The following is a 26,594-nucleotide window of genomic DNA, read 5'->3' as shown; positions in this document are numbered from 1 at the left end:
CATCAATGGGATAGCCATAGTTCCTACGCTGTCTCCTCTTTACTGATTATTATTGTCACATTATAGTGCTGCTAGTTGTTTATGCGTTCTTTTCCCCCACTGGTTGGAGGGTCTTGAAATCCAGGACTATGCCTTATTCTTCTTTATACAGGAAATATCAGGAACAGAACTTTACACTGAGTGGGTTGTTCAACATCTGTTGGTTGAATGACAAAATATGAGTCAAAATGTTGAAATTAAGTATAAAAATACCAGCAATGTAAGGACCTTGTGCTGGCTCCCATCATTACGTTGACCACATTTTGGTCATTTATTCATTGAACGAACATTGATAATCACGTATTTTATGCTGGACTTTTACATGTTTAAATGTCACTTTTACCCCCTGTAGGCTCCTGGTGCAATGCCCTTCTGTGTAGCATAGTGTTTGGCACATGATAGGTGCTCAGTATATACTTGTGGATTGACTGAAAATAACCACAAAAGAGGATAACTGAGGTATAGATTTCGGGCCCAGAAGAACTTTCTGGAGATAGTGGCAATAGGTAATTCAATATTGAACTTTTAACCAGAGTAAAGATTATTCTTATTATTGAAAGTTTTTGTCAGTTGTCATTTCCTCAGGGAGTATATAAGTACACAAGAATGCTTTCTAAATGAGTTCACCTTAATTTATTTGGAAACTTGAGTAGGATGTGTAACTCTTTGGATACCATTGTAATACAAAAATGATTTAGATTTAAGATTTTTAAATCCTGAAATCGAAGTATGCCACTAATAAAAATGAACTTTTTTTCAAAATGGTGAGCTAGAAAACAGTAAACCAGTATAGTAAACATGTAACTATTGACATCCAAAAGTTAAGGGACTAAGGGTAAGGGAGGTATTTCAAAGGCTGAATCAACAAGGCGAGGTGACAAATTGAATACATGGGGTTTGTCAGAGACGCTGCAGTTCCTGGGAAGACTAGAGCTAGGATTTGCAAAAAGTCACCGATTCCCTCTCCTAGCCTAGTTTACATCACTATCCGGGTTCTGATCTGGCGAGAGAGCCAGCGAGTTAAAGGATTGCAAGAGCTTGCTAGAGAGGCACAGGAAGTTGCCTGGAGGGAAGTTGAGCGGGCCGGATTGTGTGGCGCAGAAGCTTAACCTTCTGCCAAACAAAAGACGATAGCACTTCCGGTCACGCCGTCGTCGTGTTGCCGTCTGTTTCATCAAGGTGAGTGTAAAGAAAGGGACTGGTAATTCTCGCAAGTGAACGCCGAAACACTCCAGGGAAGCTTTCCTCTTTGCTCTAACGTGGAGTGGAAAGAAGAATTCATCCCTAGAGTACATAGTATGAAGGATGTTTCTGATGCTTGTGGTTCCGGTAGTCTCACTGATGCTTGTGCTTTCCGCCCTCCTACTCCTCCGGAGATGGCAGGCCGTCATCCCCTCCCCCTTCTGACTCTTGTGGTCCTTTTATCTTTGGTCGTTCAACTCTCCTCATTATCCCCGATCCTCTTCATGATCTTTCTGAGCCTGAATCATTCCCTCTACCACAGATTTCCTTCCTACCTCTACTCCCATCCTTCACCCCGCCCCCTTGTAGCCTCAGAACTTTCGCAACTCCCTTCCCACACTCTGAACCCACATTCTTCCTTCTGTTCCCTTCAAACCTCAGTATTTTACTCCCCCTGAAGGCTTCTGATCGCTCCTGTCCCCGTCCTGCAGAGCCCAGTGAATTAGATACTTTCCAAAATCGGGTGTGACTTCAATTTCAAGGCCAAGGCTGTTTTTGTTCTTTTTAAAAATACGCAAAAAAGCAGAAATTTTAGGGCCCTAAGAGACATAGGGACTCGTTCAAATTATTATGTACTTTTATTTTATTTTTTAACTCTAAACAAAATTACACATCAGATATTGCACTGGTTTCAGTCCTCTACTCATGACATTAAAAAAAATTGGCATAGAACTGAATCTTGACATTTTTAGAGGAGCAAACATAATGGGTTTTGCTTGTAACCTGGTGTCAGCTTTAGAGGGTGGAACCTTTCTAATCCCCTTTAGAACTTCTCATAGAGCAGAAATGCTTGACAGATAGGACATCCAATCACAAATTTCTTATTTCATTCGAGTTGGATTTATTATGCAAATCTTTTTTTGATCTCTGGTAACACGGAACGGCAAGCTGGCAGATTTTTCAGACAAAGATTTTTCCTAGTAGCTTCTCAAGTATTACCTGTTTGGTGTAATGTAAACTTTGTCTTTTTTCTCCTGTTTTTTGCAATGTGAAATATGTTTTTCTGTTCCATTTGTCATGTGTAATTTATCTTATGAGAATATTAGTTTATAATCACAATTTATTATTTCAATTCTTTACCCAAATGAGGGAAAATAATCATTAAATTGATAATAAGGGTGAGGGTTTTTCAGGCTCTAAAGAAAAATTTAACCAAGGATCTCCTTGAACAAACAATTTATTCCCTCCTTCTCCTGTAACTAGTGTGTTATGCTTGCCCAAATAAGAGGTGATTCTTTTTTCTAGGCCTGGTTTAATTTTCAGTTGTTTTAGAATAAACAATGAGGCAGATTTCATAACACCAAAACACTTAGGAACTTTTTCGAAGGGTATTGCTGATGTCTCTTTATTCTCTATTCAAATCATAATTACACAGCATTTAAACATCATCATCCTGGCTTCAGCTCACTGTGCATCCATCCATCCAATTATTAAAGAATTTTTTATTGAATAACTTTTATGTGCCAGTGTTCTAAGCACTGAGGATACAACAGTGGAAGATAAAAACAAAAGCAAAGTCTTTTGAACTAGAGAGACAGACAATAAATGTATATATAATAAATTTATAGTAAGGTGGTGATGGGGAGGGGTTGTACTATTTTAGAAAGGATGATCAACAAGGCCTCCCTGGTAAGGTGACATTTGAGCAGAAACCTAAAGGAAGTGAGGGCACAAACTACAGATATTAGTGGGAAAACAGGATAATCCATGTCACTCTCTGCATTTTTTGTTCACTCTGCTTTCTACACCCTCCCACACTGCCCCCCCCGCCCCCAGTCACTTTTCTTCATAGTATTAATGCAGCACTCTGCTTACTCAGTCTAATCCATCCACATAAATTTCCTATATCTCTTCTTCCTGGCTAGCTTCTTGCTACCATTTAGGTGAATTGTCAGCTGCCAGCCCCTATAGGAAGACATATCTCGATCTCCATCTTCAGCTCTTCCTCAGTGTGTTTGTGTTGCATTGTGTGTTATCCTACAGCATATTTGCTTACCTCTCTCACTGCTCTTATCACTGCGTGTTCATAATATGTTGCCTGTAAATATTTGGTATGGCAAATTGAAATGAATTCAGTGCTTGTCTGTAACAGATAAGCTTTTAAATATAGTTTGCCCCCTAATGTTAAAAACTACCCTCTAAGGTCATCTTACTGATGATAAAACCAAGGCTCGGAAGTGGATAGTAACTTGCTAAATGGTGGTGGAGTTCATGGAATTAAGGTCTGTCAGGCACTCAGCCGTGGCGTGGTTCTCTCTTTCTTTCTGTTTGCCTGTCTGTTTCTCTCTGTTTACTAATGATAAATAGAAAATATACAGAATATTTTATTTTATTATTTTATAAGACATAATCTGGGTATAGAAATTTCATTTTTTAAAGTTTCCTTTCACAAGTCAGATTATATCAGGTGCTTGAATTACTTCCTAGTTATAAATATTAAGAGCTGAGAGGCATGATGACTCTTTTTACTTGAACATTTTTTAATAAAAAATTTAAACAAGTATAAATTTATTTTATTTATTTATTTATTTTGAGGAGGATTAGCCTTGAGCTAACTACTGCCAATCTTCCTCTTTTTGTTGAGGAAGACTGGCCCTGAGCTAACGTCTGTGCCTGTCTTCCTCTATTTTATACGTGGGACGCCTACCACAGCATGGCTTTCTGAGCGGTGCCATGTCCACACCCGGGACCCAAACTGGCGAACCCCGGGCTGCCGAGAAGCGGAACGTGTGAAGTTAACCGCTGCGCCACCGGGCCAGCCCTAAACAAGTATAAATTTAAAGTAGAGTTACAATGAATGATTTTATACTCTGAACCTAGCTTCAACAGTGGTTAACTTTTGCCATACTAGCTCACTTGTTGACTCACTTGCTCACTGTCTGTCTATCCAGCCATCCATTTTTTTTTATTGAGGTATGATTTTTTATCTACTTTTTGATCTATATTTTGGCTGAACCATTTTAGATTTGCAGGCATTGTTTTTAAGTAAACTTATATACATGCAGAAAGGGGCACATAAGTGTACACCTCAAAGCATTTTCACTCTGTAAACACACCTCTAAACCAGCAATGAGGTTAAGAAACAACATGATCAGCGCCTGAGAGCCCTTGAATGTATCCCCTACCAGTCACAGCTCGACTCCAAATTAATCACGATCCTGCTTCTATTACTGCTATCATTTTGCCTGTTTTTGGGCTTTGTAAAAATACAGTAGAATAGTATGTATTTTTTGGAGTCTGACTTCTTTGGCTTAAGATTTTGTTTAGATGTTGTGATAATTCCTTCATTCTCATTGCTATGTATTCCATTATGTGAATATATCACAAGAGATAGGCATTTTTCTTGTTTCCATTTTTTGGCATGTAAATAGTACTGTGAACATTCTAGTACATCTCTTTTGGTGATATATGCACATGTTTCTGTTGAGCATATACCTGAGAGTAGAATTGCTGAATCATAGGTTATGTATATGACTAGCTTTAGGAGATACCGCCAGCCAGTTTCCTAGAGTGGTTGTACTAAAGAACTCCCAGTAAAAATTTTTGAGAGTTCCAATTGCTCGAGAATATTGCCAACACTTGTCATTGTCTTTTCTTTTTAAGAAAAAAAAAAGTAAGCATTCTAGTGGTTATGAATGGTATCTGATTGTGGTTTTAATTTGCCTATCTCTGATGATAAATGTGCATCTTTCCATATGTTTGTTGGCCTGGATATCTTTTTATGAGGTACCTGTTAAGTCTTTTGACCACTTTTTCTCTCGGACTAACTTGTTCTTATTGATTTGTAGGAGAGTTTTCTGTATAATAAGAATGTAAATAGTTTGTTAGGTATATTTATTACAAATCTCAGTTAGAGTTTGATCTCTTAATAGTGTCTTTCGATGAACTGAATATTTCAATTTTAATATTGCTCAATTCGTGACTTTTCCCCTTTGTGGCTACTCCTTGTTTGTCCTAGTTAAAAAATCTTTACCTTTCTCAAGGTCATGAAGATAGTTTTTATGTTATGTTTTTGTTTAAAATCTCATTTATATTTACAGTTCATTTGTAATTGATTTTTGTGTATGTTGCCAGTATGAGTTATGGATATAGGTAGAGGGCTATGTTCTTTTGGTCAAAATGGATATCCAGTCAACCCAATACCACTTATTGATAAGATTGTTCTTTCTCTTCTATGGTGTCATCTTTTTTATAAATCAAATGATTAGGTTATATATACAGATTTGTTTCTGGATTCTGTTCACTTTGGTTTATTTTTCTCTCTTTGTATGAGTATCACTGCCATAATTAATGTAACTTTATAATATATCTTATATATGGTCATTAAGTCCTACAGTTTTGTTCTTTTCCTTCAATAATGCCTTGGTTATTCTTGGTCTTTTGAATTTCTATGTATGTTTTAGAATCAGCTTGTCAATTTCCACAAAAATTCTTCTTGGCATTTTAATTGAGATACCACTTAATAGATCAATTTGAGGAGCACATATCACGACATTTCACCCCTAAATATCTCAACATTCATCTAATGTTAGGAACATTTTGTTAATAATTTAATTACCATTACTTACCAAGAAAAATTCACAATAATTCCCTAATATCATCTAATACCTAATTCATTTTCAAATTTCTTTTTTCCCCCCACAAGCCTTTTATAGCTGCTATTTAAAACCATCTTCAAACCGAGATTAATTTATTTGTATATTTATTGAGATTTTATTGTTGTCACTTTCTCTATTTTGTTGAACTGATGGATATTTATATATTTAGTACTTTTCAATTCATTGCAGTCATTATTTCTTCTGTTGCTCAAACTTTCCAGTTTGGAAGGGGTCAGTTGGAGCCCCTTCACACTGGCTTCTGTCTTTTCTTCTATTACTGAAAATTTTCAAATGTATTTAAAGTAGAAAATAGTAAAATAAACATGCACGTATCCATTCCCTAGCTTCCACAATTAATACCATTTTGCCAGTTTTGCTTGATCTTTTCTCCTCACCCACTTTTTTCACTGAGGTATTTTAAGGCAATCCCAGACATTGTCATTACACAGGTAAATAACTCATTATGCATCCCTAACTCGTAAGTGCATTATATTAAGTAACCACTAAGCCATTATTCTTAATAAGATTAACAATATAGGGCTCCAACTGCCCCTTTCCAAACTGGACAATATATATCTTAAGATTAACAATAATTCCTTGTGCCATCTAATACTCAGTCCATATTCAGATTTCCATCATTGTCTTAAAGATATCTTTTTACAGTAGCTTTGTTAAATCTATAGCCAAACAAGGGCAGTTTATTACCACTATGTATTTTTCTCTTGTCTCTTTTCCTATAAAACCCTCTTTTGCCCCCCCATTTTAAAGACTATTGATTTATTAGAGAAACTAAGTCATTTGTCTTATTGACAAATGGATTTGGATGACTGCTTCTTTGAGGTGGCATTTATTTTGTTTTCCTATTCCCATGTTTCCTATTCACTGATATTTACAGCTTGGGGCTTGATTAGATTCAGTTTCAGTTGTTTTTTAAGAGAAAGAATCATTCCAGGCAGCGATAGGCACTTTCTCTTGCATTTCATCATGTCTGATATCTTTCTGGCTGATGCTAGGACTGATTTGTGTTTTCAGATGTTGGCAACCTGCTCCTTCCATTGTAGTGTCTCCTGCCTGTCTTCTTCCTGTTGCTTTTAGCAGCCGTTGAAGATAATTGTCTAAATTCATTATTTCAATACTAGTTGACAGATTGTGGTCTATTTCTATCACCTTCTGCATTTATTAACTGGAATTATTTTATAAAGAAGAGCTTTACCTTATCAGCTACTTTTTTTATCCTGAAATACATTTCACAAAGAGAAAGTCAGGTATTTTTAGGAATTCATGGGTTTTTATGTATTCTATATGTATCTTTTTTGATCCTTTTTTTTTGATACTCAAACTGTGTCATCTTAGAAATTAGGAACCCTTCCTGTTTGGCTCCTGTATCCTCTTCACATGGTCTCATTAGATCCCCGAGATATTTCAGGTTCTTCATGTACGCTTCCTGCGTCAGCCCTGGAATCAATCATTTTGCGAGCAATCATGTATCATTTTAGTAGGGAGGGGTACTTAGAAACCAAGATGTGAGTGCTCAGGGCATTATTATTACTTTTTTAGTCATACTACCTGACTTTTTGTTGTGCCCTTTTCCTCATTATTTTGAATACGTTTGAATGACTCCAGCAGCATTCCACTGAAAATTGGCTAAGCATGGCTTTCATTTGTTTATGTAGTCATTCATTCAGCAAAAATTTATAGAATTCTTAACTACCATGTATCTGGTCTTATTCTGGGTACAGGAGATGTGAAGGTAAACCTGACTGGTTCCTGTTCTTGATGAAGATTCATGATGGTGGGAATATGAGTGAGTAAATAGGCAATGTCTAAAGAGTATGATCAGTACTATGGTGGGCATAGGCAAGTGGGGGTGACAGGCTGTGGGAGCACAGAGGCGGCATCTGAAAATGCTTTGGAAAGGAGAGAGAATGCTTGATATTGGATGAGCAGAGGAGGTATGAAAGTAGAGGAGCTATGAAGGGTGTTTCAGTCAGAGGAAACTGGAAGAGGTGGGGGGATCTTGATGCACTGAAGGAAAAGCATATATGTAGTTAGTTAAAACTGAAATAGAAGTTTTATGTAGGGGAGGAGAGACGAAACTGGAGATGTGGATAGGGGCCAGGATGTTGAGAGCCCCAAAGGTCAGGTCAGAGAACTGGAATTTCACTTTCAGGCTCTGAGGGAGAAGTAATGTAATTGTCTTAAGCAAATAAGATACATAATCCCTTCTGTGATGTACTGGGTGACTGGATGGGAGTGGGGCAGTAGGAGACCAGTAAGGAGAGAAGTGTAGCTATCCAGGAGAGATATGTATTGGAGAGTTATATGTGTGTGTGTGCACGCATATATATACATATATATTTACATATGTTCTAATCTATTTTATATATATGTGCACACACACACACAACTCTCTCATATACACCACACACATATAGGGTACAGTGTAAGATAACATTTTATATATATAGATATGCGTGTGTGTGTATATACACACACACATATACATATATATAATAATAGTCATGCACCGGATAATGACGTTTCAGTCAGCAGCAGACTGCATATACAATGGTGGTCCCATAAGATTAGTACCATATAGCCTACGTGTATAGTAGGCTATACCATCTAGGTTTGTGTAAGTACACTGTGATGTTCGCACAACAATGCAATTGCCTAACATCACATTTCTCAGAATGTATACCCATCGTTAAGCGACACATGACTGTATAATATATATAATATATATATAAAATAGATTCTGTACATACACATGTACATAGTGTTGCATGTCTATAATTCTATATGTGCATATATGCCCAGGGGTCGTCTCATTGCCACAGGTCTAAAATAGAGAATATTTCAGTGGAGAAACATTCTCCAAGGAAAGCTGAAGAGCCAGAAAGGGCTAACAAAGACTCTTTCCTTGACCAAACTTTAGTCATTCTCCTCTGAGTCCTCTTTTCAACTAGACCGTGTCCTTGGGCATTGTCTTTGGCTCGCACAGCACAGTTTTAGAAAGACTCCTGCTAAGTCAATTTAGCAAGAATCCCCCCACCTTTGATATCTGATCACCCTTGCCTTCAATAAAAATCCTAAGTCGGTTTAGCAAGAATCCCCCTATCCTTGATGTCTCCTTTTAGTAATTTTCTATCCGTAACTCTCCTCCCAAATCTGCTCTTGGCTGTAGATCCCTAGCTGTCTTTACTGTATTCAGAGTTGAGTCCAGTCTCTCTCCTCTATTGCAGTAGTCTTGACACCTGTCACAATAGTCCTTAATATAGTCTTTCTTACCATTTTAATAAGTGTTAGAATAATTTTTTCTTTAACAGGCCACACTAAAACTTTTGCTTATTGTGATCTTCCTTTTCAAAGCTCCACCAGTTGGCACTGATGCCTAGCTGTATATCCTTGAATAATCTGAGAATTCCGCTTCCTCTTATGATTTGAGTATGAGCAAGAGTACGACAATTGCTTAGCTTCTTCCAGAGGTTAGAATGTAGCTGTAACGGTTATCTCTGGGAGGGTGTAATGATGATTGAAGACGCATATCTCCTTTTATGTGTTTCTCTGTGCCAGGCACTGTTGTATACTAATGAACATCTATTGCATTTGTCTTTTGAAACTACTGTCTTAAACTTTGTTTAATATAAAGTATGAAATTTCTCTACATGATTATATAAGATGTGGACTGAGAGGGTGCGGGTAGATTAGGGATTTAGGGGAAACCAGGGCAGTGAGTGTGTATGGATCAGTGTTGGTGAATTTTAAAGTGCAGGGGGCCAATAATGTCATTGGTGAAAGTGTTGATGAAATGAGTGTAGACTATCATGTTAAGGGGCTTGTCTGTGAAAAGTAGAATCGATAACAAGTGGTACATGTATATTTTCAGGATGAAAGATTTGAAAAGTTTATATGTTCTACAGGGGAGGAGCTGATAAAAACAGAGGTTGAAGATATAGGAGAGAAAGGGATAACTGGAGAAGCAATATGTGGAACAAATGTGGTGTAGAGAACATGTGGAAGGACTGACCATGAACAAGAGAAAAGGTATCACTTCTGACATCAGAGTTGAGGGTCAGAAAGGCATGTTTTTGAGGTTTTGGAGAGGCAAGAGATTGAAGGAGTTTCTTTCTTGGTGCCCCTATATTCTCTGTGAATAAGGTAGTAAGGGCATTCTGGAGTGTGAGAGGGAATGGCCAGGGTCCAGAGGAAAGGAGGAGGGTTGCATCCTTCTTTAGAAAATGAGAGAAAATTGATGGGCGGTAATTAACACCTATCTGAGTTGGAAATAAAGTGATTTTAGTTTCTCTTTTTTTCAAGTGTGCTCAGGTGCCAAGAAATGGGAGCAAGGAAGGCAGACATTGGGTTTGGTTTTAGACTTGTGAATACGGTAGTGATGACTGTGGGTGGTGGAAAGTTTGAGGGGCTAAGTGGATTGTTGAGGTAACTGTTGAGATTTGTTCAGGTTATAGACCATGGGATATAGTCTCATCAGGGAATGTGTATTCTCAGGAGGATTCTGTGAAACCAGAGAAAGAGAAGCTGTGCAAATATGTGGGTGGATGCAGGGGAAGTTGTATGGAGATTTCAAAGCTTGCAGTAGATGTTAAAAAGGTCGAATGGCAGACAAGAAATTGTGGTCAGGGTAGGATATTGGAGCTTATGAATTCAGAAGAAAAGTAGTTCTGGATGATTACAGCAGGGAGGAAGATTTAGAGGATGGCCAACAATTGCCAGCACGAATGATTGCCCTTATCCGGCTTTGCAGCAGATGTCCTGGATGGCCCTAGTTTCGTTCTAACTTTGTGTTTGCTTCACAGGCTTTTTTTTTTCTTTTGCCAATAACCAGAGCCGTGAAAATCTTTAATGTAGGGGGAGCTAAGATAGCATTCTATATTGATTCCTGTACTTGGAGGGATTTTGACAACTGCCCCTTAGCAACTTGAATGGAAATGGTACTGCTGGTAGGACCCTGGCTTGCCCACACATCCCTTTCCAAGAATCCTATTACAAGTGAATGTGGATAGCCAGTCCCTATAGCTTTTACAGAAAGAAGTGGATACTTTCTACATTACATCATCTCTTATTTCAGAAAGGTTGAGAACACATGTTCTTTGGGAGTGCTTTAAGGGAGTTCTTTTTTTAAAAATATTTTTAAAATTGTGTGTTATAATAAAAATACCAAAGTTGCATAAAATGCAAATGTACACTAAAATGAGTAATTGTAAAGTGAACACCCATAAAAGAACCTTCCAGGACCAAAAATAGAACATTGCAAGTTATCCAGAAGCCTGTAGTTTTACCCTTATCTCTCTGCCAAAGGTAACCATTTATCCTGACTTGGCTTTTATGGTATTACTTCTTTGCCTATGTATACTGACACATGGGCACATATACACCTATTTATACATTCTGTTTATAACATTTGGATTGCTTTCAGTTTTTGGCTATTGTGAACAGTGCTGCTAAAGTACATGTCTCGTGTTGCACATGTTTATGAGTTTCTCTAATACAGATATCTGGGAGAGGGATTACTTGGTAATAGTTAATGCATATCTTCAACTTTACTAGATAATGGAAAATTGATCTCCAAAAGAATTGCACCAATTTTAACTACCACTAAAAGTGCATGAGGATTCATGCCTTGGTTCTTTCTTGCCTACAGTCTTGAGGTCAGAAAACTATGGCTTGGAGTTTTCTGGGGTAGCCAGGACCTGTGATTTGCTGTGGATATGAAGGATTTGGTTACTGTTTTACATTTCTCCTGCAACAATTTCCCTTTGCCACTTTAAGGGGCTTTCATAGGAGAGCTTTAGTTTCGTCTTATCTTTCCCATAATCTCAAGGCCCAAGAATTGGGCCCCAGAATTGAGTGTGGTTGTCCAGCCTCTGAGGCCATTTGAAAATGAGGGATGCTGGATTAGCATCCTAAAATGCTCCTCTTTCTTGGAAGGGCCAGTTGATCTTACCAATTAGCCAGGGGTTCTGTAGATGGGCTCTGACTCAGTTATCTCTTCCTGAGACTCAAGCATCAAGGACTAGACCCAGCATCTGTGGACGGCAGAGTATGAAGACTAGGATAGTGGCTTAGATGACCCTGTGTCTTTGGAGAGTCATTGAACAACTGTCTTTAGCCAACTCCAAGGAGAGAACTGGCTTGTTCATTTCTTTCCCAGAAGCTATCCCTTAGGGAGTCTTTTGCTAGTGAGGGCCCTGGCTTGTTTATTTCTTTCTGAGCGTCTCAAAGACTGAGAACCTTGATTGGTTTATTTCTGTGGCCAGCTAGAAGTGAGGATAGCTGCGTTAGCATCTGGATTGCCTCCTAGAGTCTGCTCTTATGTTTGCTTGTTTATGGCACACTATTAATTACCTGAATTTTGTAGAAGTACATTTGTAGCAATTAAAAACTATATGTGGAGACCGGCCCAGTGGCATAGTGGTTAAATTCACGTGCTCAGCCTCAGTGGTGCAGGGTTTGTGGGTTTGGACCTACACAGCACTCATCAAGCCATGCTGTGGTGGTGTCTCACATATGAAGTGGAGGAAGATTGGCATGGATGTTAGCTTGGGGGCAATCTTCCTCAAGCCAAAAAAGAGGAAGATTGGCAAAAGATGTTAGGTCAAGGCCAATCTTCCTCACCAAAAAAAAAAAAAAAAAGTATGAGTTTATCAACTTTCAGAAAATTGACAAAATGTTCTATAGGAAGATGTGAAATATTATACATCTGTGTTATTGATTTTTGAAATTTTAATACTAATTATGAAATAATAAGTAATTCTAAACTTTAATTGAAATTAGTATTTAATGTACTTCATGGACCTGCCTATATTTTTTAGTTATTTCACTAATATTACTTACAATTAGGAGATGTTTATTTCATGTTTTAGTTCACTGTTTCTTTAGTTTTTGCTATTGTTATTATTTTTGCTTTCTCTATGCATGTTGAGAATTTAATTTTGAAAATATGCCATTGAAAACAGTGGCATATTTATTGTGGCTCTTCACTTGATATCCTTTCATTTTTAGTGTCAAGGTGTTTAATGCCCTGACTGCAGTCCCTTACATACTCACAAGGCAAAGTTATTCTAGAAAACATGTCATCTTTGTTTATTACCAATTGGACAATACACTAAGCCTGTTACCTTTTACAGCATGTTGTACTCTGTTCTATATCATGTGGAAACCCCCCTGAGGATGTCCATCTGACAGATATTGCTTTAATAGTATGTTACACAGAGGTGCAGCATACCTGGGTGCCGTGGTTTGCCAGTTGGGAATTTTAGGACCAGGGGTGTGGGGAAATCAGGAGGCTTAGGAAAGAACTACGTTGTTATGGCTAGGAGGTGAAGGGGGTATTCTATAAATCACTGAAGAGGGTGGATAACCTTATTTTTCAAGGAGGGGATTCTAGAGGTCACAAAGGAAAGATCTCAGGTGGGAAGGAGAACAGTGAACTCATAGATTCAAGGGGGAAATGGGCGTGGCTTTCTACTTTTCATTCTCTCTATTTGTCTTCTTGGTTAGTAGGAAAATATTTTCCCAGGGCTCTGGCAGGCAAGAAATGTGAGTGAACAAAAGGGGAAGTCATAGAAGGTGAGAGAGGAAAAAGTACACAGTCTAAGAATGTCAGAAATCCTAGGACACCAGTAGGGATGATGGATTGATTGGAAGCCTTAGAAAAGTTAGGTAAACCATTAATTAATCAATTAAATAAGTAAAAATGTAGTGATCTAAACTACTTGCTGCATAATGAGGACATATAGTTGAATTAAGTGTATTTTCTACTGAATGTGGTGGCTGAGATAGACACGGACATTGCAACAGGGAGCACTATGATGAAGGAGAGACCAGGGTGTGGTGTTGTCAATAGAAACATGGAGGAGGGTATCTCTAATCCATCCTAGGGGCTTAGGGAAGGCTTCCTGGAAGGCACCATGTTAAGAACTTAATTTTGCATGGAAGTAGCAGTTAATCTGACAGTGGATGAGAATCCTCTGAGTGTGAGGACCAGAGAGCAACTGGTCATTTAGACCATGTATAGTAGGTGTCTGAGTATGCCATCTAGCCTTGAGTTTGAGGAATACCTGAAGAAATGGTCAGTTGAGAGGCCACTCTGTGGTCTAGTAGAGTTAAGGAAAAGGGGCAAGTAGAAAGAAATAGTTTTGGGGCCAGCCGGGTGGCGCAGCAGTTAAGTGCGCATGTTCTGCTTCTCGGCGGCCCGGGGTTCGCCAGTTCGGATCCCGGGTGTGGACATGGCACCGCTTGGCAAAAGCCATGCTGTGGTAGGCGTCCCACATATAAAGTAGAGGAAGATGGGCATGGATGTTAGCTCAGGGCCAGTCTTCCTCAGCGAAAAGAGGAGGATTGGCAGCAGTTAGCTCAGGGCTAATCTTCAAAAAAAAGAAAGAAAGAAATAGTTTCATAAATGGTCAAGTTTATGCTATAATATTGACACCTTAGCCCTCATGGAGAGGTAGCCTCTTCCATTTCCCCCTATATGCCATGAAATTATCATCATTTTCTATATATGCCATGTTTTTTCATCTTGTTTGAGTGCTTTCTTACCTTGATTTCATAAAGGTATTCTGCTATATTGTCCTGTAGAACTTTTTTTAAAGAGTTTGTTTTATTATTATTATTATTTTGCGTATGAAGAAGATTTGCCCTGGGCTAACACCTCTGCCAGTCTTCCTCTGCTTTGTATGTGGGATGCCTCCACAGCATGGCTGATGAGTGGAGTAGGTCGCAACTTGGGATTCAAACCCAAGAATCCTGGGCTGCTGAAGCAGAGCACGCAGACCTCTAACCACTTGGTAATGGGGCCGGCCCCTCTTGTAAACCTTTTATAATTTTCTTTTCACAATTGGGTTTATGATCCACTTGGAATTTATTTTTGTTTATTGTATGATGTAGAGATCTTAATTTTTTTTCTGAATGATTAATCAGTGGTTTCAGAACTATTTACTGAATAGTCTGTTCTTTCTCCACAGATTTCAAATGTTGTCTCTGTAGTATACCAAGTTGTAACATGTGTATGTGTCTGCTGCTATTCTGTTCCATTGGTCTGACTATTTCTATACTAGTACTACACTGTTTACTATAGCTTTGTATGCATCTTAATATTTGGTAGGGAAAGACCCTTTCCTATTTTTCTCCCTCAAAACTATATTCTTTGCCTTTTACTTTTCCATATGAATTTTAAGATAAGTTTAACCTGGTCTGTAAGAAACATTGAAATTTTGATTAGAACTGCATTTTATTTATAGATTATAGAAAGAGAAATTGTGTCTTTACAACAGTGAAGTTAGTTATTCTCTCCTTTTGTCTAGGTATTTTTAATGTTTTTGGAAAATTTTTGTAATTTTCTCCGTAAGGGTTTCTTGCATATTTTGTTAGACGTATTTCTGTGTACCTGACGGTTCTTGTTGCTCTCACTAATACTTTTAAATTACGTTTTGTAATTTATTGTGACTGGTGTATGAGAATGCTTGACTTCGGTGTATTGTTTTTAGATCTGTTCACTTTGCTGGCTTCTTTCTGTAGGTCCAATTGTTTGTTTATAGATTTTATTGAATTTTTATTTAAACTTTATGTAAAACATACTTTAAAGTATCATAGCTATACAGCTCAATGAATTATCACAAAGTGTTTTTGGTCTGTTAATGTAATTCATGAATAATTGTAATTTTTTTCCCTTTCAGTTCTTATGCCACCATAAACAGATATCATTCTGTAAAAATAAAGCAGAATTTCTTTTCTGGAACAATTTCACTTAAGCATTTCTGAGGCCTCAAGCTCTAATTAGCTGTGTTTGATGTGTAAATACTTTTGAAGTTATCAAAGACAGGAAATTACCTTTATTTGGAAATTCCAGCAGAACTTGTAGAAGAACCTTCCTGGGTGGTGACATTTCAGTTAATTGAGCACAGTGCAGGATTTGGTCTTCAGCATTTGTTAAATGCTAAAATAAAACTTGATGATAAACAAATACAAATTAATTTCCTGAGACTAAGATAGATATAGAGAGAGAAGCACACACATTCTACACTAATTGTCTTTCTAGTGGCCAAAACTCTCAGATCCTCTTTCCAGGGCATGTCAGTTCCAGTGTTGGGATTCTTGGGAAGTCAAACTAGGAGAACAGCATGTTGCTTACTGTGAGTGTGGAATTAAAGCAAAGAAGGTAGAGCGTCTCACAAACGCGGAGTCTCTGTGCAGCTGTGGGTCATTTGAGGAATACATTTAGATTCTCCAGCCTTTCTTCATCACACCCCAAGCAGTTTGAGAGGCAGCAAGATGTAGTGGGAAAATACTGGACCTTGTAGCCAGTTGGCAGGGATTGGAATCCTAGCTCTTGTGTACGGATCTTAGGCAAGTTACTTCTCAGTCTCGTGCTTCTCACTGGTGAAATAGAAATCATGACGCTGTTAATTTAAAAGAAATATATGCTCTTCAAGTATTTGTTATATAGTAAATCCAGCAGAATCGTGGGTTTGTATTTGTTTATCCATGCCTGTGGGTGAAAAGGAAAGTGCCAACGATCCTTTCCTAATTTTTCTGAATGTTCTTAGAAGTATCAATCTGTTTCCAAATATAGAGATGTCAGTTACAGCTTTATCAGCAGACATGTTAGTTTCCTATGGCTGCTGTAGTAAGTTAGGACAAACATAGATAATAAACCCAAATTTACATCTTACAATTCTGGAGGTCAGCAGTTCAAAAATCAGGGTTTTGGCAGGCTGAGCTCCCTCCAGAGGCTCTGGGGGATTAACTGTTTCTTTGCTTTTTCCGGTTTCTAGAGGCTTCCTGCATTCCTTGGCTCATGGTCCTTTTCTCCATCTTCAGATCCAACAGTATAGCATCTTCAGCTCTCTGACCCTGACCTCTTTCTTTGTCATATCTTCTTCTCTGACTCTGATCCTCCTGCTTCCTTTTTATAATGACTCTTGTAATTACATTGAGCCCACCAGGATAATCTCTCCATTTCAAGATCCTTAATCACATATGCAAAATCCTGTTTGCCACGTAAAGTAACATATTCACAGGGTCAGGGCATGGACGTCTTGGGAGGGCCATTATTCTATCCACCAAACCAGGTTAATGAATTACCAAGTAAGATACCTAATTAGAATTACACATTTCTTTTGTAGGTTATTTTCATACAACAAACATCAATTTCTAAAGTTGTAGGAGTCTTATAAAATGCCTTTAAATAATACTTCCAAAGACAGAGTTATATTAACAGAGAATAGAACTGGTTGGTAACAGTTATGAATATTCATGAATATATGAACATGTTATGAATATTTATGTATCCACATTGTAAAAGAGAACAAGATTGACATGCTTTGTAAAATTCTCAATTTAACATCTTTTAAATTTAGATTATTTGAAATAATTGTGAAGCAAAATGGTTTCCACCGCTCCACAGCTGCAGGGAAGAGAGTACAGAGTCTTCCTCACTTTTTAAGTTTTGTTTTGTTGATTGTGAAGATTTGCACTTGTAAAGTTCGGCTCTGGAATTTCATTAGCTAGTTTTAAAGAAAAAGCAGGTCTGGAGCCCAATTTTGCTTGTAGAAATCAAGAAAGGGCTGCAAAGGATTTTATTTATTATCAGTGGAATTCTATATTTTGTGCCTTGTAAAGTAATTCTTAAGATTTGATGCAATCACTTTTATAAGGCCCTGGCACCTGCTTGATGAGTGAGAGCAATCTGAGTTTCTTACATTCTTTTCTGTACTTTCTATGCTTTTGTCTCTTTGTACTATGCTCTAATAATTTCCTCTGACCTGTCTTAAATATTCACAAATTATTTTCTTAATCTGCCAATTAAAGCTATCCCTTGAGTTTTTCATTTGGGGTGCTGTTTTGTTTTTTTATTTTTTCTAAAAGTTTGATTAGTCTTACCGCACAAAATTGGGGTTCTCTGCCCAATGCATGTAAACAAGTCAATTAATTATGGCATCAGCCTTTGTGGGGAAAAATCAGCATTTATTCTGCGAGATCCATCTGCAGGGAGACAGGGGGCATGTGCCCTCAGATCTGTCTTTCTGATTCAAGATCTGGGGTGAAATTTAAGAAGTTAGGGAGAACAGGTTGGCATGAGGAAATGCTGGTGGGACAGGCTTTGATTGGTGGGCTTCAAGCATTTATGGTAAGGTTTTAAACATTTATGACAGAGTTCTCAACATTTATGATGAGGTAGGGAACACCGGATCTTCCTGAATAAGGGACTCTTTACTTCTTTTTTTTTTTTTTTTTAAAGATTTTATTTTTTTCCTTTTTCTCCCCAAAGCCCCCCCCCCCGGTACATAGTTGTGTATTCTTCGTTGTGGGTTCTTCTAGTTGTGGCATGTGGGACGCTGCCTCAGCGTGGTCTGATGAGCAGTGCCATGTCCGCGCCCAGGATTCGAACTAACGAAACACTGGGCCGCCTGCAGCGGAGCGCGCGAACTTAACCACTCGGCCACGGGGCCAGCCCCTAGGGACCCTTTACTTCTGATAAGAGTCCGACTTTCGAGTTCTGGTCTTGTCCTGGTCCTTGGGTTCCGTGGGAAGGAGAATCTTTGGTTCTGAGGTCATTTCAGGTCATGATTTTCTTTTGCGTAGCCCTCGCTATGTGACTTTGCAGTTTTTCTGAAAGACAATTCTTAGTCACTCTGTTAATAAGAGACGGAGACAGATTAATTAGTCTTGGAGGGCCTGTGGTTACATTAGGTTTAATTATGATATACCGTTTGTTATAGTTTCCTGTTGCTTGGAAATATCTTCAGGCATATTTATTTCTTTATTCATAGTAAAGTAATCTTATAGTTTGTGTTTACTAACCCCAGTGTTTGAAGTCTTTTCTGTTACCAGCTGATCCTGCTGATTTCTTTCTTTTTCTAATTCAAGGCTCAAGGATCCCAGGGCAAGTCATGTAATTCAACCTGAGCTGCAAAATGACCTGCTTACCATTCATCTTCCCCCTGAGAAGGTAACCGTTTGGGGTCCCAGCTTACTGTAGGAAGAGTCTCCTGTTAGTTTCCCTACTCCACGAAGTTCTGGGCCTTAATCTCTGTCTCCTTTGCCTTTCAAAGCAACTGAAATAAAAGTTAAAATTTTGGGGGAAGGAAAAATGCCCTCAGGGCAGAAATTGCCTCACTGCTTATTTACTTCTCTAGGTTCCCCTTTTCCCATGGTGTTACCCTGATGTTTCCATATTTTTATTGTCCTGTCTTTCTATTGTTTTTAAGTAGATGTTACTTCTTTTTCATCAAGATTTTTTTAGTAGCTTTCAGCATGAGGGTTTGTCCAAACAACCTGGTGGTCAATTACCAGAACTAGGAAAATTTCATATGACTCTTTCCTACATTTTCTTTGAGATTAAGTTTAGGTTCAGAACTTCTCATTAGGTTTTAGTTTCTATTTATTTTATAGAGGAAACATCCAATGCTCTGAAAAATAAAGACGCTCGCCCAAGGTCACCTAGCAAGTCAGTAGTAATATTTTGAGATTTGAGCCTAGCTCTGTGCAACCCTAAAGCCTATGTGCTTAACCAATTCAGTGCACTGCATTCTTTGGATTCCAGTGTTTTTTGTTTCTGAATTATGGGACATCTTTCTTCTAGGAGGAGAGTAAATGACTCATTGTGTTTTTCTTGTCAGGTTTTTTTTTCCCTCAAGATCAACACCCTCTTCCTAGATCTCAGGAACACATGCATTTCTATGCCTCTTTCACAAGGCCCTTGCCTGTTTCTAAGACATCCTAATAAATAAGAGACCTTCTTCCACGACTCCCCCTGTACCTTTCAGAACTGAATTTAGGGACATACATTACCCCAGCTTTAACCACAAATTTTTATTTCGTTTTCAACTGTAGGATCTTCCACCTCAAAAGACCAAAGTGAATTCCTAGCCAAATTTGGAAAGAACTAAGGACAAAGGGATCCAGGAAGAAATCCTGTTACGTGAGCAAAGGAGGGAGAATGAGACTGGTAGAGACTTGAGAACTTACAGCTTTGTTAGATAGTGTTAGGATAATTTTGGAATTTTAGTCAGTAAATGCCCACATAGGCGCCTTGACATGATGGAAACCACAGGAACTTTCAAGCCAAACACACTTGAGTTGACTCTCAGTTCCACTACTTACTAACTCTAAAATATTGGGCAAGTCAGTTCCCTTCTCTGACCATCAGTTTCTTCATCTATACAATTGGAATAATAATACCTCTCTCAAGATTTCCATGTGAAATACAGATAACGTATTTCAGCAAAGTGTGTGTGGTACATAGTTATAGTAGTTGTTATCATTATCATGGCGACCTTAGGGGCAGAAGAATTTTCCTTCTTCCCTTCTAGGTTCTTTGGCTGGTCTAATAATTAAATTGACATAAGACAGATTAACAGGAGAAAAACAAATTTAGTTTCATATGTACGGGAGCCCCATAAAAATATGAGACTCAAGGAAGTGACCAGAGCAAGCAGCTTTTATACCTTTTAGATAAAGAAACAATAAATTTGTGAAGAATTAGCAAGGCAGAAGAGTTTGGGCTAGGAGCAGTAAATGTTGAAGAATTAACAAGGTTTGTTTATACAGCCTTCTTGGCCCTAAATTCCCTGTCTTTGATGATAAGGATGCTTTCTACCCACCTGGTACAGGGAGAATATCTTTGACATGGGGAATTTATCTCCTGCTTTCAGGGTCACAAAGGAGGGTTGGTGTGTTGTTCTTGCACTGGCTTTTTCTTAGGTACGTTTAATTCAAAATAATCAATATGCCAGTGTGGCATATTTTGGGATGACATGCTGGACCCTTATACCCCTCTCAAACTCTTCATCTGGTGGATCCCATAAGACCAAGCAAAAGAGAGAATTTCTTCTTTTCCTATTTTCTTTGTGGTTACCTTTGTTTGCATGCCCAGTTACTTCTCCCTTGTCCATTACTTCCCCTTCTTCAGTACCCTGAAAATGAATCTCTTGCTATCTACCTTCTTCCAAATCTTTTCTTTTCTCTCTTAGTTCTACACATTCAACACCTCCTTTGTTCAGATAATTTTCCCATTTCTCTAGTCAGTTGAATCTCTTTCATTGTCTCTATATTGCCCTCCAAACAAACCATTCATCCTCACGTTACTTTGTTTCTCCAAGTCCCTCTCTCCCTAAGTTGGGAGGCCATCTAAAAATGAGACAAAGCCATGAAATCACTGGGTCTTAGCAGGCTTTAATTTCCTGATTAATTTTCTTTCTACCTCATTTTGGCAGCTTCTTTTCATCAAGTAAAACTCACATATTTTTTGTATCTTTTTTTTAACTGTTTGCTTATGGGTATCTTTATCTTTTTTATGTATTTTATATTATGAAGGTGAGACGTGCTCATCATGAAAATTTTGGAGAACAACAAAACTTTATAAGGAAATAAGTAAAAGTCATCCATTTCATTACCCAGTTATAAATCCTATTAACTAATTGATATATTTTTTTTCCAGTATATGCAGTCTTGTATCTTGCTGTATTAGTTTGCTAGGACTGCCATAATGATGTACCACAGACTGAGCAGCTTAAACAGTAGAAATTTATTTTCTCACAATTCAGGGGACTAGAAGTCTACGACCAAGGTGTTTAGAGGGTTGGTTTCTTCTCAGGCCTCTCTCCTTGGCTTGTGGGTGGCTATCTTTTCCTCCCTCTGTCTTCCCATGGTCTTCCCTCTATGTATCTCTGTGACCTAATTTTTTATAAGGAATCAGTTGTATCAGATTAGGGCCCACTCCAATGACCTCATTTCAAGTAACTTACCTCTTTGAAGACCCTATCTCCAAATACGGTCATATTCTGAGATACTGAGGGTTATTACTTCAACATATTAATTTTATTTTATTTAATTTATGTATTTTTTTAAGGACGATTAGCTGTGAGTAACATCCGCCACCAATCCTCCTCTTTTTGCTGAGGAAGAATAGCCCTGAGCTAACATCTGTGCCTATCTTCCTCTATTTTATATTTGGGATGCCTTCCACAGCATGGCTTGATAAGCAGTATATAGGTCCAGGCCTGGGATCTGAACTGGCTAACCCTAGGTCACCTGAAGTGGAGCATGCAAACTTAACCACTATGCCACTGGGCCGACCCCTCAACATATTAATTTTGAAGGGACACAGTTCAGCCTATAATACTTGCTTTCTTCTCTAAAAATTATCTTGTGAGAATCTCCCTTGTCAATAACAATTTTTGGCAACATTTTTGATGACTGCATAATATTCCATCATAAGAGTATACCACAATTTATTTAACCAATTCCATGTTTTTGGATATTTTGTGTGTTTCCATTTTTTTCACTAATATATTTCTTCAATGAATCATTTTGTACCTGAATCTTTATTTGCATATCTGACTATTTTGTTGGATAGATTGCTTGAAGAGTAATTTCTGGCTCAAAAAGGTGATTTTCTGGCTCATAATTACGTGGTGCAAAGTTGTTTTTCAGAAAATTTATACCAATCTACATTCATACCAGCAAGGAGAACAAATGGGCACTCACATAAACTGCTGGTGAAAATGAGAGAGGAATAATTATCTCATGGTTGTTTCAGTTTACATTCATTGACAACTAATAAATTGGAATATTTTATGTATTTATTATCTGTTTGCATTTTCTTTTTTTGGAAATAGTTTACTCATGTTCTTTGCTTATTTCTTTATGTGGGTCTATCCTTTTAGGTGATAAGATTATCACTCAGAGTAGGATCTACTTCAAAGAGGGAAATTTCAGAAAAAGTAAAATCCAAGGAGTGTTATGGATCCAGAAGCCAAGGCCATTTGATCAGAGTCTCTACTGTGGAGAAGACTTGGCATGTGGCGACATAGGCTGCAGGAAAGCTTGTCAGGGAAGTCTCTAATACATTTCTTTTTCCAGGGAAATCTGTTGCAGGCACAGTTCTGCCACTTAGGAAAATAATCCTACTAAACAAAGAGGCTGTGAGTGCATTGACTGAGAAAAGGTTGAGCTAGTTGTCTGTTTTATGAGGAAAACCCCCAAGAATGAGAGCATGGAGATATAGTTCATAGGACTATAACTCTGTAAAGGGTTTAGAATTTGTGAGACACTGGAAATTTTCTGATGAGGAGGAGCCCTGCATGTATGATTAATGTCTAAAAGCCTTTTGTTAGCGTTCAAGGTTGATGCCTCAGAGTACTCATAATAGAGAGAAACTATGAAGGTAATGAATATAAGGAAAGTTTTAGTCACAACACCTGCCTTATTTGACATCTGAGAAATCACACTTGAGACTTCGTTAATTCGTATGGCTGTAAAAATGTAGGAAGGCCTTCAGGCAGGACTCAACTCTCTTTCAACACCAGGGATTTCACAGGGTATGAAAACTTTCCCAATGTGAGAGAAATTGCAGTGGGTAATCAAGCTTTTTAATCTTATGAAAATACATAGTGGAGAGAAACCTTATGAATGTATTGACTATGGGAAAGACTTCAGGACAAGCTCGGACATTTTTTTAAACATGAGAGAGTTCATAAGGGAGAAAAACTTTATGCTTGCAAATGCCTGTGGGAAGGCTTTCAGATCCAGCTCAGACTTTGCTAAGCATGAAAGAATTCACAGTGCAAGGAAAGCTTATGGATGTAATGAATGTGGAAAAGGCATTTTGGTGATATCAATCCTCGTAGAACATCAGATAATTCATAGTGGAGATGGAATGAGATCCTTGTTTATGATCTGCAAATTCATAGTGGAGAGAAACTCTCCCTCTAATGAATAAGCCTTCAATTAGAGGCTACGTCTTATCTACCATCAAATGATTCATAAAGGCAAGACCCTCTATGTATATATAAAAAGTATGAGTATGCTTTCAGCAGGAATTAGCTTTATTTGACATCAGTGAGTCCGTAGTGGAGAAAAATCTTTTAGGTGCAGTGAATGTGGAAAGACCTTCAATTTGGCATGTAATCTTATTCAGTGTTGGACAGTACGGGAATCTTATGAATGTAATGATGAGAGAAGGTCTTTGTGAGAAAATCAGATCTTGGTAGAAGTGAAAAAAGATTCATAATAAAAGTTAATTAACATACTTTCTCCTTATTGCATGTAATTGTACACCTACCACGTGCCAAGCACTGTAAGAACTTCACATACTTTGTTTAATAATTTGACTCTTGCAACAATCATATAATATATATAAGAACTCTCATCATTGTTTTAGATGTGAAGAAATGAGATGGAAGAATTTTTCCAAGGTCATATAGCTATCCCTGGAAGATCCAGGATTTGAATCCCAGACAATTTAATTGTTCTAGGTTTATAGTGGCAATATGTAAATTGTCAGAAATGTATTAACCCTTATTCATCATTAAGGATTTCATTCCAGAAATCAGAATTACCCTTTCAGTGAAGTGAGTTTTGGGAGCTTAGTCAGTTTTGGAAATGGATAGATACTCCCAGAAACTCCACATTGGGCTCCATAAAATGGAGTAAGGTTATACAGAGTTTATCTTGTAACTCCCTTTGAATAATCCAATCTTGAAGGATTTCGTTAATAACAAAATTCTGTTCTCAAATGTTCACCCTAATCACTTCTCATGGTGTAGGCAATTTGGTCTAGTATAGAGAGCACAGGCTCTGGGCTCGGCTTGGACACTTTCATCATCAAGAGCTAAGGGAGAGTTGTCCAGTTCTAAAAAGATTGAGTAGGAATGGAGGAACGACAGATGTGCTAGGAGCTTCAGGAACAGAGGCGGGTCGTCTTAGGAATTATAACCAGACAAGCCAAAATAAACAGAGAGAATCTAGCCCACAAAAAGTGGAGAGACTAGGATATGATTTTCTCCCTGGATGGGTATAGATATAGCTTGCTTGTCTATCACCCAGTATTCGGAGGAGCTACTACTTGAAATTGCCACAGAAATATTCAGTGCTGTGGCACTCAGTCAATGTGACTGCCAGAAACTCAAGGTATAAGAAATACTAATAAATTAAATTTTATACCCTCTTACTTTAAGGAGTCAGCATAGTACAGCAGAAAATATTCAGGTTCTAGAACCAGCTTATTTGCCAGCTTAACCACCTTCTAGCTGTGTGACCTTGGTTGTGTTAATAAATCTCTCTGGTCTCACATTGTTCATTTTTTAGATCAGGATATTAATACGGTACCAAGTTGTAAAGATTTGAGAGATGTGAAGTATCTAGTACAGTGCCTGGCCCAGAAGACACACTTAATGAATGTTTGCTATTATTGTTGTTAGTTCTGTCAGGGCCTCAACCCTGTATAATACAGAGCTCCCAGTGTTTTACAGCTGTGTTGAGATATTAATCACTTTAGACCATGGGGCTTCTGCTAATTCATAGGGTACCTTTTTATGAATTGGAAAATGGTACCTCTTCCTCTAAATGCTTTATTACTACCTGCTGGAAAGTTATCAGAATAAATACAAATATCTGTGACATGCATAATGTGAGTGATATCCTGTAGAATCATGTGATGCACCATCTGCATGTGATAGGCTGAATAATGGACCTGCAAAAATGTCTGCGTCTTAATCTCCAGAACCTGAATATGAGCCTGATATGCTACCTGAAATGGTAAATGGGGCTTCGCAGATGTGATTAAGGATTTTGAGATGTGGAGATTATCCGGAATTATTAGAGTGAGCCCAGTAGAATCACAAGAGTCCCTATAAGAGAGAGACAGGAGGGTCAGAGTTACAGAGAGAAGATGTGAGGGCAGAAGCAGGGGTCAGAGAAGAAAGAAGATGCTAAGCTACTGGCTTTGATGATGAAGAAAGGGACGATGAATCAAGAAATGTAGGCACTCTCTAGAAGCTAGAAAAAGCAATGAAATGGATTCTCCCCTAGGGCTTCCAGAAGGAATGAGCCTTATGAACCCATTTTAGATTTCTGACTTCCAGAACTGTAAGAGAACAAACTTATGTTAGTTTAAGCCACTAAATTTGGGGTAATTTGTTGTGGCGATAGGAGGAAACTAATACACTGCACAGGCAGCTGAGTTTGGTTGGAGTCTCCAGGCTTCTGGCCGTGAACAGTCTTGTCCAGTGTACCTCCACGTACTGTACATATATTTTCATTTTACATATGTGTTATGGTGTTAATAAGATTTGGAAACAATACTCCAGTAGATTATTGTTCCATTTGAGAAAGGAGTTTTTAGACTTCTCCATACTTTCCCAGAGCATCTGGATGTGGAAGGAATGAAGAAGATAAGTTGATCCCGTCATTTCTCCGTGTGATGCGCCTGTTACCTGGTTCCTCAGGTGCAGCACTTGGCTTGTTAGCAGATTTCCAGTCTGATCCTTAGTCAGAGATGAACATTTTCTGAATGAATTGAGACAAAACTGAAGTATAAATCAGAATGCCAATATATGGGGTTTTTTTTCCTCCAATGACAAGATGTCTCTTCAGTAGGCAGTGCTGGATGCGCAGGGACCGAATTTACTGCCCAACACCAATTTTTGCTAAAACATTGTTTTGTTATATGTGCCGTTGCTATAGTCATAGTGTTGCAAAGAGTGTTTCAGAGATGCTCTGCCTAATCCCATGTTAATTCTCTTAAATCGACTCTGATTATTATTGAGGCACTCCATTGTGGCAGCCTACATTCCAGGGTGAGAAATAAATTTTGTATCTTGTTCCAGTTCCTACTGATTGAAATAGATTTTCATAGTATGCTGTCTTGAGAATGATTCTGAGGTGCAGGGGACAATACTGTGGTTG

The 26,594-nt window shown here is 38.1% G+C and overlaps 1 protein-coding gene across 6 annotated transcripts in view; it reads left to right on the top strand.

The window, feature by feature from the left end:
* The first annotated feature begins 1,087 nt into the window (after positions 1-1,087).
* Positions 1,088-26,594, top strand: part of MAGED1 (MAGE family member D1) — a 58,698-nt gene continuing 33,191 nt past the window's right edge. The window contains exons 1-3 of one of the 6 annotated variants that reach the window (XM_070501940.1): positions 1,195-1,218; positions 7,619-7,683; positions 18,774-18,855. Coding sequence is in view for 1 of the 6 variants with exons in the window: in XM_070501938.1 (XP_070358039.1) it covers positions 7,656-7,683 (28 nt within the window). In the remaining 5 variants the exon portion in view is untranslated. Of the gene's footprint in view, positions 1,219-7,618; positions 7,684-18,773; positions 18,856-26,594 lie in introns of all 6 variants that reach the window. The other 5 variants (XM_044763472.2, XM_070501939.1, XM_070501938.1 and 2 more) reach the window with 5 other exon arrangements.

This window comes from Equus asinus, chromosome X (genome assembly GCF_041296235.1).
Source record: "Equus asinus isolate D_3611 breed Donkey chromosome X, EquAss-T2T_v2, whole genome shotgun sequence".
In the NCBI taxonomy this organism is placed as follows: Eukaryota; Metazoa; Chordata; class Mammalia; order Perissodactyla; family Equidae; genus Equus; species Equus asinus.
Note: the sequence above shows the minus strand (reverse complement) of the source record. Positions and strands in the feature narration are given on the sequence as shown.